A 17299-nucleotide genomic window follows, 5' to 3' on the forward strand; every position below is an offset into this window, starting at 1 on the left:
TATCTATCTATCTATCTATCTATCTATCTATCTATCTATCTATCTATCTATCTATCTATCTATGATTGTGGGTGACCTGCAACAAAGCTAAAACCAGTAAATAAGTATGTAAATCCCCATTAAAATGGCCAACAAATCTGTTCATCCTTCTGGTATGGAGTTAAGGGGGTTGTTTAAGTCAAACCACCAAGCCAGACCACAATTTTCATTTTCATTATGAAAAACTTACTTAGATTCTAAATAGTTCATTACAATCTTGGGAGTTTGGGAGAAATCCTTCCATTCATGTTACCAGATTTCTATCCGACTGATTTTAAAAGTTATTTCCAAAGTGATTTTACAGGTTTTGTACCATACTAGCGTTCTCACCCGTTATTAACTACTAATCCATTTCCTGTTTTTAATTTCACGTCCAGGCTTAATTGCTTATCATAAGTGACAAGCTGTGTAATAGACTCTATGGGAATTCAGTATGTATCGTGCATTACGCAGAACTGGCAGGCAGCAAGCAAGCACACGGCATGGATGGATACTGTCCCAGGTGGCTCAATGCATTTTGTCTGAGACAAAGAACAAAATGGTGTTCTGTTTGTGCAAATGTGCAAATCTGTTTGGATTGGCAGTTATTAGATTGGCAGTTTTCCTCCAGACTCCAGTGAGCCTTGTGCCAGCAGGCAAAATTAACAAGAGGCACAAATGTAAACTGCCTTCATGCTGTGTGTATAGCCTCAGGCCTCAAGTGGTTCATATAGTCTAAAATAAATCAGTGTTTCTCAACTTTGGCATCTTATAAGACATGTGGACTACAACTCCCAGACTTCCTCAGTCAGCAACTCTGGGTGTTGAAGTTCACATGTCTTCAGGTTGCAAGGGTTGAGAAACGCTGGTCTAATAATAGAGCCAGCCCTGCGAACAGATTGTCCTTCACTTATGACCACAGCTGGGATCTAAATTTCCATTGCTAAGCAAGATGGTTGTTAAGTGAGCTGCACTCAATTTTACTATCTTTTCCCACAGTTGTTAAGTGAATCATTGCAGTGATTAAGTGAGTCAGGCGGTCATTAAATAAATCCGGCTTGTCCCCTTGACTTTGCCTGTCGGAAGCTGACTAGGAAAGTTGCAAGTGGTGATCCCATGACCCCAGAGACTGCAAACTTCGTAAACACTTGCTGGTTGCCAAGTGCTCAAATTTTGATCACATGACTGGGAGGAGGATGCTGCGATGGTTGTAAGTGTGAGGACTGGTTATAAGTCACTTTTTCAGTGCCATTGTAACTTCAAATGATTACTAGATGAATGACTGTAGATCAGGGGTCCCCAACCCCCAGTCCATGGACCAGTACTGGGCTGTGGCATGCCAGCAACCGATCCGTACAAACAAGCAAAGCCCCATCTGCGAGATGCAGGCAGCACACAAAACCACACACCCTCCGGTCCGCAGAAAAACCTCTCTCCAAATGTGGATCAGTTTATTATGAAACTTGGGATAAATTTTACCGCTGGAGGAATTTGAAGAGGACGGTTGGGATTAAAGATGAATGTTAAGATAGAAATATATGTTATTTTGGAATAAATGTTGTATATAAAACTTAGATGTATATGTAGAGTTGAAGAATTGATTGTAAAAAGTGGAATAATCTGATAAGAATGTATATACTGGAATGTCACGTTAAATCCAATGTTTGTTTCTTTTTAATTGTATTATAAATAAAATTTGAAAAAAAGAAAAGAAAAGAAAAACCTCTCTCCACATAACCAGTCCCTGTCGCCCAAAAGGTTGGGGACCTCTGCTATAGATTGAGCAATATCTGTGGTTATGAATTAGGTTTGACTCATTTTCCATATATTGTTTGACATTCACAATCTGAATGTGATCTTTGATGGGCCAGTCCATGTTTTAACCCTCTTATGACAAAATTCCCCCCAAACAGAAAGATAGATTCTGGCTTCTTGCAGGATCACTGCTAGTTCTGCACTTGTGCTATGTTGTACACTAATTCCTTTATCCATGTTTTGTAGATCAATCACCATGCTAAATATCTAGACTCTAGGGCAGGGGTAGGCAACCTTGGCTCTTTTATGACTCGTGGACTTCAACTTCCAGAATTCCTGAGCCAGCCATGGCAAGGGCAAGGGAGAGATGCTGGCTCAGGAATTCTGGGAGTTGAAGTCCACGAGTCATAAAAGAACCAAGATTGCCTACCCCTGCTCTAGGGGATTCTCAGCCATCCAAGTCATGCTTGTCCCAAAGGTGATTTTTTTCAGACGGCAACTGGACTTTCTTGTTTTGTTTTTTGTTTTGCTTTCAAGTCCAGTTGCCTCTGAAAAAGCCCCTTTGGGACAACCATAACCTGGATGACTGAGAATCTCCATTGACATATAGCTATGCGCTTTGGGATGAACACCCTTCGAACATTGCGGGAGTGTGAACGGATTTCCAGAAAACATTGCAGACTGCAGGAACCATTTGCACTTCAGTATGAGATGCGACAACACAGACTCATCCCCAACAGCCCATGCCTGTCTTCAGCGGTGAAGGGACCCAGGGCAGAAAAACATCCTGCAGCCAGGAAGGCTCCACACCCATTTGCACTGCTCAGGTGACCCTGTGGAGACAGGTAAACCTGCAAGTGGCCTCAACGACTCTCTAAAAGAATGCAAATGACCAGCCGTCTGCAAGGAGTATAAATCCTTCCATTCCCCACCATCCAGTCAGAGCTGAAGAAGCTTCTGGGATAAGAAGCGAAACGTCTTCAAACAAAACCAAGAAAGTCCAGTTGCCTTCAGAAAAAGCACCTTTGGGACAATCTCCACGCTGGATCCCAAACCATGATTTGACAGCTACTATGGCTGGATTCAAACGCCAAGCTATTCCAAACCAAGCCAACCGCATTATAAAGTGCTCTGGGGGCTGCACGTCCTTGCTGTGTTTTGCGTTTGCAATTCCTGCCCAGGCTTGTCAAATGAAATAGGATGGTTGCCAGATTTATGAATTAAAGAAGTCAAGAATTGAAGTTCTATTCTTGTCCTACGCCAGAGGCCTCCAAACTTTTACGACTTTTGGACTTCAACTCTCCAGAATGGCTGGCTGGGGAATTCTGGAAGTTAAGTCCACAAGTCTTAACTTTGCCAAGTTGGAGACCCCTGTCCTACGCAGTAGAGTTTGCTTGTTTTTAATTACTAAGGGGGTCTTGGAAGCTTCCATAGGGAAGGGGGAAGAGTAATGAGGAACTAATTATAATTTCCTTGCCTGCATTTGTGGTCCATTTGTGGTGCAGGGAGGGAGGGGGCGGAAGGGAGCTATGGTGGTGCAGTGGATAGAATGCAGTACAGCAGGCTAACTCTGCCCACAGCCAGGAGTTTGATTCTCACCAGCTGAAGGTTGACTGAGCCTTCCGTCCTTCCAAGATTAATAAAAAGGACTCAGCACGTTGGGGGCAATATGCTGGCTCTGTAAACCGCTTAGAGAGGGCTGTAAAGCAGCATATAAGTCTAAGTGCTATTGCTATTCAGATTTGCACCCTCTTTTAAACTGCTGTCTCATTTGCCAAAGGGGAAGGATTTCCTTTTATATTTTCTCCCAGCAGAAGAAAAACCAGTCCGGGGTGTGTGTGTGTGTGTGTGTGTGTGTGTGTGTTTTCAACGAGAGAAGGGTAGGAAGAAGGAGGAAAGGATTAAATCTTTTTCCCAATCACTCTTCTCTTCCTGCTGATTCTTATCCGTTTTTTTTAACATAAAGTTTTTTTAAAAAGTATTCTTTGCTGTATGTAATCTGACACCAAAGGGCTCTTTACGAATTGCTAGGGGAAAAATAAATCCTTAAACAGCAAAGATTTCCCAGGTTTGCATTTGCCTTGAATAACCACTGCCTCTGTGCAACGCCCTATGGATTTTTTTTTTTTTTAACAACTATTCTGAACTGTGGTGGGGACCACTTCCATACTGAATAAGGGGACAAACAAAGCTGGAAACAGCACTTTGCAAAACAGGAAACCAGTTTTTCTCCATAGAGAAAAGAAATCAAACAATCTCAAACGAATTTCCGTGTGCAGACACAAAATGACTTGCAGACTATCAAAACCACATTCAGACATGCTCTTCCAAGCCAGGAATCTTCAAGTGGAAAACCCAGCCCGTGCAGGTAGTCCTTGACTTACAACCACAGCTAAGTTCAAAATTTCTGTGGCTAGGTTAAGTGAGCTTTGCCCCATTTTATGACCTGTCTTGCCACGCTTGTTAAGTGAATCACTGCAGTGGTTTAATTAGTAACACAGTTGTTAAGTGAAACTGGCTTCCCTATTGAGTTTGCTTGTCAGAAGTTTGCAAAAGGGACCCCAGGATACTGCAACCGTCATAAATATGAGTCAGTTGCCAAGCGTCTGAATTTTGTTCATGTGATCATGGGGATGCTGCAATGGCTGTTAAGTGTGAATAATGGTTATTAAGTCACTTTTTTCAGTGCCATTGTAACTCTGAACGGTCACTAAACAAAAGGTTATAATTGGAGGATGACCTGTCCTCTGTTCCTATAATTTCCACAAAGGCCAGGAAAAACCTTCAAGCGGAAAACCCAACCAAAACAAGAGAATTTGCATTGCTCAAGGAAATATAGATCCATCATTCTTCTCTCCAGGTGGCTGTTTTAATGCAGAAATTAGGGTTTTTTTTTAGCAGAACCAAGGATTTAGTCAGGTGAAAAAAAGATCTCTGGCTTGGTGAGAAGCTGGCACTAAAAACAGGGCCTGCTTTTAAAATTCCCAAGCTTAGCAAGCTATTCAAAGCAAGCGTTTTAAATGTGGCGTTGAAAACTCTCCAGGAAGTCATTCCTAATTGAATGGAGCTCGGTTGCCGTGCTTCAATGCTCCTTTGCAAAAGGGGGCCAAGGCACCTTGGGTTACACGAAAAATTGCGCTGGGAAGTTGTGACATCATGTCAATACCATCTCCAGCAGCCCTGTGCCAAGACTGAAGCAGCTGGAGGGGGAAACAGCTTAAGCTTGCCATAGCGCGCCCGTTGAACGTTTCCCGCAACTGTCCAATTCACACAAGAAACTTTTGCTGACACCGCAGTGGTTCCTACCCTCTGCGGCAATAAAAGAATTGGCCCTTTGTTTCTTAGAACGGCAGCTAGTTATTCAATGGCCCTAGGCAGCGTCTCACTCAGTGGCAAAAATAAAACCCCTCCAGAAGACAACAGGAGATTCATTCCACAGAAGAAAAACACTGGCGCCCAACGGTTCAAAAATCCAGCCTCAAAATGGTCACGACAAAAAATAAGACCAGAAAGGTTGTGCAAACAGAAAAGTGTGGTGAGACACACTAGAAGAGACTATGCTTCTTTCCAGCTGGAAACATCCCCTGCCACTTATTTTGCTTTGAGTGGCATGGAGAACCAGGGCAAAAGGTCTCTTAACAAAGGAACGAAATAAACCAGTGTTTCCCAAACTTGACAATTTTAAGGCATGTGGACTTCAACTCCCATTGCTGGCTGTGGAATTCTGGGAGTTGAAGTCCACATGCCTTAAAACTGTCAAGTTTGGGAAACACTGAAATAAACCATTTATAAAATAAATATCCGGGCTTTTATTGGCAAAATCCAATATTTTGAACCAGAAGGATCATTCTGATATTTTATTTTCTTGCAGGGGTCTAAAAACATCACGTGTCATCCATCCACTTAAATATAATAAATCTCATACTTCTTGATCTCCTGTAATGAGGAATATTACAGGCAGTCCTTGATTTACAACCATAATTAAACCCCCAAATTTCCATTGCTAAGCAAGCCGGTTTGCCAAATGTCTGGATTTTGATCAGTTGACCATCGGGATGCTACAAAGGTAGTTAAGTGTGAAAACCCGTCATAAGTCACCTTTTTTTTCAGTGCTGCCCTAACTTTGAATTGTCACTAAATGGACGATTGGGACTACCTGTATTCGTTGGGAGACACAAAGACCCAGAGAAATTAGGAAGGTATTGGATTCAATGACCTTAATATACTCTTCAAATTTATATTTCAGGAGGTACAGTGATAATAATGGTGACTGAAGGAATTGACCTTGTTTTAGCCTTGAGAAAAGACGCCTCACAGACAGGATAACAACTTCAAATCCTTGATATGGCAGCTTTCTCAGTCCTGAAAAGAACGTCATGCAAACCTGTTCAAAATTGCAGAGTATAGGACAGTGATGGCAAACCTTTTAGAGACCGAGTGCCCAAACTGCAACCCAAAACCCACTTATGTATCATCGGGTGCCGGGTGGGTGTGGCCCATTGGGTGGGCCTGGCTGCGGTGGTAACAGCAGACTGGGTGGGACTAAAAAGTTCAATCAATTCCAACTTTGCGAGATCTTTTTTCCCACAAGAAGTTGAAATTGATTGATTGATTGAACCTTTTTTTTTTTGCACACGGCGGCAGAGGCTTAAAGCGAAAAGGTTTTATAAAACCCAGCTGAAGGCCTAGGAGTGGGGCGATGGCACGCGTGCCCACAGAGAAGGCTCTGCGTGCCACCTGTGGCACCCGTGCCATAGGTTTGCCATCATGGGTATAGGATGTAAAGTCATCTTTTCAAGTTACAGGAAGGAAATGTCTGAATTCCACATAATAAAACTACAGGTTATCCTCAACCTACGACCACAACTGAGCTCAACATTTCCATTGCGAAGACAATTGTTAAGTGAGTCTGTCCCATTTTACGACCTTTCTTGCCACAGTTCTTAAGTGAATCACTACAGCTGCTCAGTTAGTAACACGGTTGTTAAGTGAATCGGGCTTCCCCACTGACTTTGCTTGTCAGCTCATAAAAGAGGAATCACATGACCCTGGGACACTGCAACCGTCATAAATATGAGTCAGTTACCAAGCGCCTGGATTTTGATCATGTGACCTTGAGGTGATAAGTGTGAAAAACGGTCATAAGTCACTTTTTCCAGTGCTGTCATAACTATGAATTGTCACTAAATGAATGATTGTGGTGGCGCAGTGGTTAGAATGCAGTTCTGCAGGCTACTTCTGCTGCCAGCAGTTCGGCAGTTCGATTCTCACCGGCTCTAGGTTGACTCAGCCTTCCATCCTTCCGTGGTCGGTAAAATGAGGACCCAGATTGTTGGGGGGCAAGATGCTGACTCTCTAAAACCCTTAGAGAGGGCTGTAAAGCACTGTGAAGCGGTATATAAGTCTAAGTGCTATTGCTATTATAAGTTGAGGACTACCTGTATTTGTTGGAAGATAAAAATGACCCAGAGGAATTGAGAGGGTATTGGATTCAATGACCTTAATATACTTTTCAAATTTATATTTCAGGGGATACAAAGCAGAGGCTGTATTTGCAGGTCATGTATCTTTCTATGAATGTGAACCACATTATTACCCTGTGATGGCTCCATCCACTTTAGGCTTGGACTGGCCCATTGCTGGCCTGGCCACAATTTGGCATCAGCTGCAAAGATTCCCATCCTTCTCATGTACCTTGAGGCTCATGGGAGCAGGTGGGAAGAGCTGCTCAAGATGCAAGGAGAACCAGGTCTGTGATCTGCATCCAGCCGGGCCCCATTTTTGGCGCAGCTGATTGGATGCATGTTTCAGGGAAGTGAGAATCTTCTCTAAATAAAATCATCAGCTACATATAGAACAGTGGTTCTCAACCTTTTTAATGCCGTGACCCCCAACTGGTCGTAAGTCGAGGACTACTCAGCCGGTCGTAAGTCGAGGACTACTCAACTGGTGCAGCACCGTTTGCAGAATGGGACTTTTGGCGGGCTCAGCAGGGCAGAGACAGCCTGGACAATTCCTATTGGCTTTTGAAAGCCAATAGAATTAGACTCTATTCAAGAGAGTCTATTCTATTGGCTTTCAAAAGCCAATAGAATAAAAGGGAGTAGCACAGCTAAGGAAAAGGGGGAAAAAATGGCGGACTGCGTTGTTTGGCGACCCCCGTGAAATGGTCGTTCGACCCCAAATGGGGTCCCGACCCACAGGTTGAGAACCACTGATATAGAAGGTCTTGTGGTGTCTTCACGGATGCTGTGGGTGTTCCTATGAAGATGTTGAGAAGAAATAATAATCTTATTTACATATGTTGGTCTTCCTGCAACACAGTCCTTGATTATAACCTTTGATTTTCCTCATCAAAATTGGAGGAGCTGGCAACAGGCAGCACAGAATTCGAACCCAGCTTTATTTATTTATATTTTTTTTACCCCACCTTTATTATTTTTTATAAATAACCCAAGATGGCAAACATATCTAATACCCCTTCCTTATATTTTTCCCACAACAACAACCCTGTGAGGTGTCTTGGACTGAGAGAGAGTGACTAATCCAAGGTCACGGAGCCAGCTTTCATACCTAAGGCAGAACTAGAACTCACAGCCTCCTGGTGATTGGCCTAATCATCCAGTTGGCTTTCATGCCTAAGGCAAAACTAGAACTCACAATCTCCTGATGATCATGCCTCAGGCGGAACTAGAACTAGAACTCAATGTCTCCTGGTGATTGGTCCAAAATCAACTAGCTGCCTTTCATTCTTTTTTTTAATTGAAAATTTTATAAACTTTTTACAATAAAATACCCCCCCTCCCACCCCATAACCCTCCCCCCCTTCCCAGAGCTGAATACAGGGTTAAAGAAACAAAAAGAAAACATACAAATTAAATAAACATCAATCAACTATACATACATCCAAAAAATTTAAAATACTTTAACTCCAATACATAGAAACCACAAATCCAACCATACCCACTAAACTATAAATTATTCAAAAGCTAAATAATACTTCTTAATCCCATATTTATTCTGTACAAAATTTATCCATCTTTTCCACACAGAAATATATCTCTCTTGTGAATGGTCTTTCAGATAAGCTGAAATTTTTGCCCTTTCTGATAAATAAGAAACTTTAAGAAACCATTCTTCTATAGTAGGCAAGGAATCCTTCTTCCAATATTGCCCAATCAGCAACCTTGCCGCCGTAATAAAATTTAACATTAAGGTAATCTCTTTACCATCACAATCTACAATAATACCTAACAAAAATAGTTGTGGTGTAAATTTTATCCTTCTATTAAAAATCTTCTGAATGTTCTACCAAATCTTAATCCAAAAAGCCTTTACATTTCTACATGACCACCAAATATGATAATACGTTGCATCCAAACAACCACATCTCCAGCATTTGGGCTGTACATTCGGATACATACGAGACAACCTTTGTGGATCAAAGTGCCACCTATAAAACATTTTATAAAAATTTTCTCGTAAATTTTGAGCTTGGGTAAATTTAACATTCCTCACGCAAATTATCTCCCATGTATCTAATAAAATCAGCTCTTCAAAATTTTGAGCCCATTTAACCATACAATCTTTAACTAATTCTGTTTCTGAATCCAATTCCACTAAAGCATTATAAACTCTTTTTATATGAGTTCGACTTTGAGCTGCCTTTCATTCTTAAGGCAGGACTGGAACATGCAGAAGACTCCTGGTGACTGGCTCAGATTCACCCAGCCAGCTTTTATGTCTAAAGTGGACTAGAACTCACAATCTCCTGGTTTCTAGCCCGGTGCATTGGACCCAACTGGCTAATTCAATTGCATTACGCACTTCCTTTTAAAAAGCAAAGCAAAGTAACTGAAGTCTTCTTCAATTCAAGCTTATTTTAAATTCCTGAAAACAAAATGAAATACATTTCCATTGCAATAGGTTTTTTTTTTTCCCAACACCCCAGTCTAGCCTGCAGTTTACACTTCCTACGTAATAGTATCTCCCATCCAGGTGTTACTCGTGTCCCACCTTGCTTGGTGAGATCAGCCCAGGTTGGCTAAGTGCTGCCCCCTAGAAGACTTCCTTTTCCAAGGCTTAAAAAAAAAAATTTTAGAATGAACTGAAGAGCTACTTGAGGGTCGCCTGCAATGGGGTCAAAACCCCATAGCCAGGAAGAATCTGAATCCATATATCCTGTGTTCTGATGTAGAGCCAAATCAAAGCACGGTGTGTGTGTGTCATTTTTCTCTCTAATTGCAAGATTGTCTTTAATGTCTCCCCCCTAAATACAGGTAGTCCTCGACGTACAACAGTTCATTTAGTGACCATTCGAAGTTACAACGGCACTGAAAAAAAAGTGACCTGTGACCATTATTCACACTTACGACCCACTGCAGCATCCCCAGGGTCTTCTTTATGACAGCAATTGCAGTGTCCCGGGAGTCACGTGACCCCCTCTTCTCACTTTCTTAACAAGCAAAGTCAACCCGAGTTCGCTTAGCAACCCTGTTCCTCACTTAACACTGCAGCGATTCACTTAACCACCCTGGCAAGAAAGGGCGTAACGCGGGGGAGGGGAAACCCCCCCGCAAAAAAACTCACTTTAACAAATATCTCACTTAGCAAGAGAAACCTGGGGCTCAAGGAGGGTTGTAAGTCGAGGACTACCTGATATTTACGCGCTTTGCTGCAAACTCACCCACGTTCCCCCCCCCCTCACCTCCCCCCTCCCCGGGAGCCCAGAGGCAATCCCAGGCGAGCATGCCAGGACTCGCCAACCCGGGCGGGGGAGGGGGAAAAAAATCCTTGGATCTACTCAGCCATTTGCAAAAGGGAAGAAGGAAAAAAAAAAGAGGGGGGGAGAATTTGGGGGTCGAGGGCAGCAAGGGGCGCCTCTTTTCCCCCCTCCATCCCAACAGAGGCGCGCGTGCGGACTTTTCCCTCTTTGTCTCTCCCTCCCTCCCCCGCTGCCCCCTTTCCTGCCCGGCCGAAGGGCAGAACGGGTTAACCCGGGACAAGAGCCGCGAGGGCGGCCGACACAATGGGCAGCCTCCGGCAGGACTAATCCCCGCGTGGCCCCTCCCTCCCCCGCACCACTTCCCTCCCGGGGCCGTCGCCGTTGCGAGCTTGCAAAAGAAGGAACCCGCGCCGCGCTCCGGACCGAGCGGCCGCCCTGCAGGAGCAGCGCTCGGGGCGGGGAGGCTCCTCCCGGCGCAGGTTGCAACTTGGATCAACTCCGCGGAGCGCCCGGCGCCGATCTCTCCTCCGCGGCTCGGAGCTTCTGTCGCGGTCTTGGGCCGGCGCGGGGCTCAGCCCGATCGGCCTCCCTCGCGGCGGAGTCTCCTCGCACCGGCTCTTTCCGAGCGTGCCGGCGCGCGGCCAAAGTCCCCGGGAAAAAATGGCGAGCCGGCCGGCGGTGCCCGCTGCTGGGCTCCGGTGCCCGGGGGCGCTGCTGCTGCTGCTGCTGCCCCTGCTGGGGGCTTCGTGGGGGCAGCCGGTCTCCTTCCAGGCCGACGTGAACGGCCACAGCTTGCACCCGCCTTACTTCAACCTGGCCGAGGGCACCAAGATCTCGGCCACCGCGACCTGCGGCGAGGAAGAAGCCGGCGGCCGGAGCCCCCCGCGCCCGGTGGAGGATTTGTATTGCAAACTCGTGGGAGGGCCGGTCTCCGGAGGGGAGCCCAACCAGACCATCCAGGTAGAGCGCTTCCTTGCCGGTGTGTTTGTGTGCGTGCGGGGGTTGTGGAGGAGGGGGGGGGGAAGAACGGCTGCAACAAGTGTGGGGCTGGGTTTGGGTCGGGGGAGCGTGTCGGCGGTGCTGCTTCGGAGCGGAGAGCCTGCCGTCCTCCGCGCGGGTCTCCTTTACGGAGAGAACGACCCCCGGAGGGTCGCGCTGGGGTTTCGGAGTTGGAGGGTTTGGCAAGGAGAAAAGCCTGTCTGAAAAGCAGACTCAGCCCAACTTCGGATCTTGTTCCTCTTTGCAAGAATGCATGAAAGCCATGCGTGGTATTACCTTGCTTTTCCAGCTCGCTGCCTCCCCCCCCCTTACCCAGGCAGTTAGGACTCTGGGTAAACTTTCCTTCCTTCCTTCCTTCCTTTTCCTTCCTTCTTTCCTTCTCCTTGCCACTCCTTCCCCTTCCTTCCTTCCTTCCTTCCTTCCTTCCTTCCCTTCCCCTTCCTTCCTTCTCCTTGCCACTCCTTCCCTTCCCCTTCCTTCTTTTCTTCTCCTTGCCACTCCTTCCCTTCTCCTTGCCACTCCTTCCCCTTCCTTCCTTCCTTCCTTCCTTCCTTCCTTCCTTCCTTCCTTCCTTCCTTCCTTCCTTCCTTCCTTCCTTCTCCTTGCCACTCCTTCCCTTCCTTCCTTCCTTCCTTCCTTCCTCCTTCCTTCCTTCCTTCCTTCCTTCCTTCCTTCCTTCCTTCCTTCCTTCTCCTTGCCACTCCTTCCCTTCCCCTTCCTTCCTTCTTTTCTTCTCCTTGCCACTCCTTCCCTTCCCTTCTCCTTGCCACTCCTTCCCTTCCCCTTCCTTCCTTCCTTCTCCTTGCCACTCCTTCCCTTCTCCTTCCTTCCTTCCTTCCTTCCTTCTCCTTGCCACTCCTTCCCTTCTCCTTCCTTCCTTCCTTCTCCTTGCCACTCCTTCCCTTTTCCTTCCTTCTCCTTGCCACTCCTTCCTTTCCCCTTCCTTCTTTCCTTCTCCTTGCAACTCTTCCCTTCCCCTTCCTTCGTTCCTTCTCCTTGCCACTCCTTTCCTTCCCCTTCCTTCCTTCCTTCCTTCCTTCCTTCCTTCCTTCCTTCCTTCCTTCCTTCCTTCCTTCTCCTTGCCACCCATTCCCTTCCTCCTTCCTTCCTTCCTTCTCCTTGCCCCTTGCCACCTCTTCCCTTCCCTCATCCATCCATCCATCTTCTAGATTATATTTATCTTCCAATTTTCTTCGCTTCTGAACTGATTCCATTTATAAGACAGGCATACACACCCTCTTTTGGTGATTGTGGCTTTCCAACATGCACTTTGTATCTGTTTGGGTTCTCAGGCACTCTTTTGTTCATTGGTTTATAAAAGGGATTTTTCACATTTACTACTTTCCTATCTGAAAAGGGTCCCTAGTGCTCCTCGCCCAACATTTATTGGAGAAAGTCCAAGAAATCACTTGCTAAGTTGAATTTCTGGTCTGGGTAACTAAGTGAGGGAGAAAAATTATAATCAAAGCTCTAGAGAAATGGGAAGAAGGATTTGATCTCTCAAAAAGTTGGAGGGCGGTAAATAGAATTGGTTTCTTGAGCACGATGACGGTGGGTATGTTATTACAGGGTGTTCAGACTTAAGAGCAGAATGGCATGCTGTTCAGGACAAAATATGTTTGGACTTGTTGAATGGGAGGAAAAGAAAAATCCTTGCTAAAGTTTTCTGCTGAAATTGAGAACATTTAAACTTGACAGCTATTGCTAGGGTGACAAATTTTGGATGTACAGAGCAGGGCTTTTCAACCTTTTCACCCATTGTACCACTTTTAGGATATGGCAATATCCGAGTACCGCCAGTCACCTAGCAAGGTGTCAAAAACTTGATGACCAAAAAAAAAAAAAAAGGAAAAAAGTGATAAAGTACAGGTAGTCCTCGACTTACAACAGTTCGCTTAGTGACTGTTTGAAGTTACAATGGCACTGAAAAAAGTGCCCCCCAAGGCACAGCCGAGCAAGACACCTGCCTGCCCACCCAGCGGCGCTCTTCCTCCTGTCTGAGGTTTTCATTGTTGTGAGCATTTCTGTTGAGGATTGGCAGCGGGGATGGGGTGGGGGTGGTGTTTGGTTTTTATTCCCCCCATCAGATGGGTGGTTGCAGCAGGTTTTGGTCACTTCACATGACCCTGGGACACTGTGACTGTCATAAATATGAATCAGTTGCCAAGCATCTGAATATAAATCACAAGACCCTGGAGATGCTGCAACATTCCAGCTGATTGGCACTTCTTCTGGGCTCAGCAGAAGCGCCAGGATCTGTGCTGCTTTCCAGCTGATTGGTGCTTCTTCAGGGCTCAGCAAAAGCACGAGGATCAGCGCCGAGCTCCAGCTGGAGCCTGGCGCTGATCCTGGTGCTTCCACTGAGCCCTGACAGTCCCGAAGATGCGCTGATCCTGGTGCTTCCGCTGAGCCATGACAGCCCTACAGCTTCAGCCATCTCTCGCTCAGGCTTGTGCTGTGCTACCACCGATTCAGCTCATTCCCCTCCCCCGCTACCACTTTTCTAGGATTGTTGCGTACCACCTGCCAGGTGCCAATGTACCACAGGTGGTACCCGTACCACTGGTTGAAAAGCCCTGGTACAGAGTACTTTTGAAAGAAGTATAGGGCTGGCAAAAACAAACTGATCCATTTCATTAGTTCTGTTTAATAACTATAATTATACATAAGCATATTGCTTTTCTGAGGTATTCAGAGGACTCCCATATCCATATTGTAACTTAGTCCCATTGTGGGCAGCGAAGCAACTTGGCTTTACTTGAAGTAGCTATGGTGCTAAGCACATTTTTGAATTGATTATTGCATTGAGTAGCTTACCTGGATATTCTGTGAAGACCTCAGAATGAGCCAGCTTAAAGCAGCAGTAGACAATTAGAGAAAAGAGAAGAAAATAAGAGGAAGAAGAAGGAGAAGAAGGAGAAGAAGAAGTAGTTGTTGTTGTGGAAGGGACCTTGGAGGTCATCGAGTCCAACCCCCTGCTCAGGCAGGAAACCCTACACCATTTCGGACAAATGGCTGCCCAGTCTCTTCTTAAAAACTTCCAGTGTTGGAGCATTCACCGCTTCTGGAGGCAGGTTGTTCCACTGGTTAATTGTTCTAATAAACAGGAAGTTTATCCACATTTCAAGGTTTTGAAGTAGAATGAAATGAGCCTTACACAAAATTCATCTAACCTGCAACTTTCTACACAAAATTATTACTTTTATGATATGCACCGCTAGAAAAATGTTCAGAGATCAACCTAATGCAAACGAAAATGCTTGTTTTGTATTATGTATTATAAATGATTTTATGTAATATTTCCACCTTGCATCTTTTCAAATCTAATCTGTAGAGGTATAATAATAATAATTTTATTTTGCGGTCACAGACCAAAATGATCTCTAGAGGTATAATTGTTAAGGTGCTGGCCTACAAACCAGGAGACTAGTTCTAGTCCTGCTTTAGGCATGAAAGCTAGTTGAGTGACTTTGGGTCAATAACCAAGAGACTGTAAGTTCTAGTCCCACCTGTGGCGTGAAAGCTGGTGGGTGACTGTGGTCCAATCAGAAGGAGACCACAAGTTCCAGTCCCATCTTAGACATGAAAGCTCGCTAGGTGGCTTTGGGCCAATCTGCAGGCGACTGTGAATTCTAGTTCCGCCTTCAGCATGAAAACCAATAGGTGACTTTGGACCAGTAAATCACTCTCACCCCAACCCACCTCGCAGGGTTATTGTTCTGTGGAAAATAGCAAGAGAAAGTATTAACTATGTTCACCACCTACACTTATTTATAATAAAATAATAAAAGGCAGGATAAAAACCTAGTAAATAAACAGCTCAGAGAGAGGCAATAAATTATTTTTTTGTAAAAGAATTGAAGATGGTGGTATAACACCAGTATTCCTTGTACTGTAACAGATTTATACACGTTTCATTTGTTCTGATCAAATAGATTTGATCATTTTCTAAATGCTCTGCAAGAAAGCTGAACCCCAGATTGGAGATTTTTTTTTAAAAAAGCACACTTAGCGTGTACCCCATGTACTGCAACAATGCTTATCTCATAGTGCTTGGGGGGGGGGGAGTTTCTGTTTATCCAACTTAAACGGAGTGGGTTGAATTTTGGGAATCTCGATATAATGAAGCCCTCAAATTGTTTGCAGGAATGTGGGTGGGAGCCGAGGGTGTGTTAAAGATAAACAATTATTACAGGCTTATGTCTAAGCAAATGTCTGTTTAAAAGGGGCCCTTACCGAGAAGCAGAGAAGCACCCGGGGACAGGAATTTCCCAGGAATGTGGATGGCAGAAGAGTGCCACCCTTCAAGAGCTGGTGCTTGTCAAAATGCTAACAATCCTGAACATCTGGATGGAGAGATCCTAGTTACAGAAGGGAACTTGTTAAAAGAAGGAGCAGGAGAGTGTGAACCACTAAGCTCTGATTTCCCAGAGTTGTTGTAAATCTTGTAAGGGCAATTACAGTAGCTGGGAAAGAAATGGAATCGGAAACCTTCCCTGATGAGAGAAGACAAATCAAAGCAGCAGGACTTCTGCGTTTGCTCCTGGAGTAGGAAGCAGCTAAGATCCCAGTTAACAGAATATCAGAGTTGGAAGGGATCTTAAGGGTCTTCTAATCCCACCTGCTCATGCAGGAGACCCTATATCAGTGGTTCTCAACCTTTTTAATGCCGTGACCCCCAACCAGTCATAAGTCGAGGACTAGTCAACCGGTCGTAAGTCGAGGACTACTCAACTGGTGCAGCACCGTTTGCAGAATGGGACTTTTGGCGGGCTCAGCAGGGCAGAGACAGCCTGGACAATTCCTATTGGCTTTTGAAAGCCACTAGAATTAGACTCTATTCAAGACAGTCTATTCTATTGGCTTTCAAAAGCCAATAGAATAAAAGGGAGTAGCACAGCTAAGGAAAAGGGGGAAAAAATGGTGGACTGCGTTGTTTGGCGACCCCCGTGAAATGGTCGTTCGACCCCAAATGGGGTCCCGACCCACAGGTTGAGAACCACTGCCCTATATCATTTCAGAGGAAGGGCTAAATCATTTCTTGTTAAAAACTGCCAGTGTTGGAGCATCCACAACTTCTGGAGGCAACTTGTTCCGCTGGTTAATTGTTCTCATTGTTAGGAAATTTTTCCACTGTTTCTTGTCCGGCTTTCTGGTACTTTGTAAAAATAGGTTGAACACCCCCCCCCCTTCTTTGTGGCAGTCCCTCAAATGAGGGAACACTGTTATCATAACAGAATAACGGAGTTGGAGTGGGCCTTGGGGGTCTTCTGGTCCAACCCCCTCCTCAAGCAGGTGACCCTATACATGCCAGACAAATGGCTGTTCAGTGCCTTCTTAAAAACCTTCAGTGATGGAGCATCTACAACGTCTGGAGGCAGGCTGTTCCACTGATCAACTGTTCTTACCAGTCAGGAAATTTCTCCTTCGTTCTAGGTTGCTTCTCTCCGTGATTAGTTTCCATCCATTGTTCTTGTCCTGCCTTCAGGTTCTTTGGAGAACAGGTGGACCCTCTTTGTGGCAGCCCCTGAGATATTGGAACACTGCTATCGTGTCTCCCCTAGTCCTTCTTTTCAGTAGACTAAACCAGGGCTTTTCAACCAGTGGCATAAGTACTACCTGTGGTACATTGGCACCTGGCAGGTGGTACGCGACCATCCCAGAAAAGTAGTGGGGGAGGGGAATGAGCTGAACCGGTGGCAGCACCGCTCAAGCCTGAGCGAGAGATGGCTGGAGCTGCAGGGCTGTCACGGCTCAGTGGAAGCGCCAGGATCATTGCTTCTTCAGGACTGTCAGGGCTCA

At 45.3% G+C, this 17299-nt stretch overlaps 1 protein-coding gene across 2 annotated transcripts in view; it reads left to right on the forward strand.

Annotated features, from left to right (window-relative positions):
- The first annotated feature begins 10697 nt into the window (after positions 1–10697).
- The window catches only part of LAMA5 (laminin subunit alpha 5), a 328307-nt gene continuing 321705 nt past the window's right edge, over positions 10698–17299 (forward strand). Inside the window, exon 1 of one of the 2 annotated variants that reach the window (XM_039346487.1) lies at positions 10698–11458. In XM_039346487.1, the coding sequence (XP_039202421.1) occupies positions 11159–11458 (300 nt within the window). In that variant the 5' untranslated portion in view covers positions 10698–11158. The remainder of the gene's footprint in view (positions 11459–17299) is intronic. The other variant, XM_039346486.1, reaches the window with a different exon arrangement.

The sequence above is a fragment of the Crotalus tigris genome, unplaced genomic scaffold, assembly GCF_016545835.1.
Source record: "Crotalus tigris isolate CLP2741 ecotype Arizona unplaced genomic scaffold, ASM1654583v1 scf7180000017999.2816498, whole genome shotgun sequence".
NCBI classification, from domain to species: domain Eukaryota; kingdom Metazoa; phylum Chordata; class Lepidosauria; order Squamata; family Viperidae; genus Crotalus; species Crotalus tigris.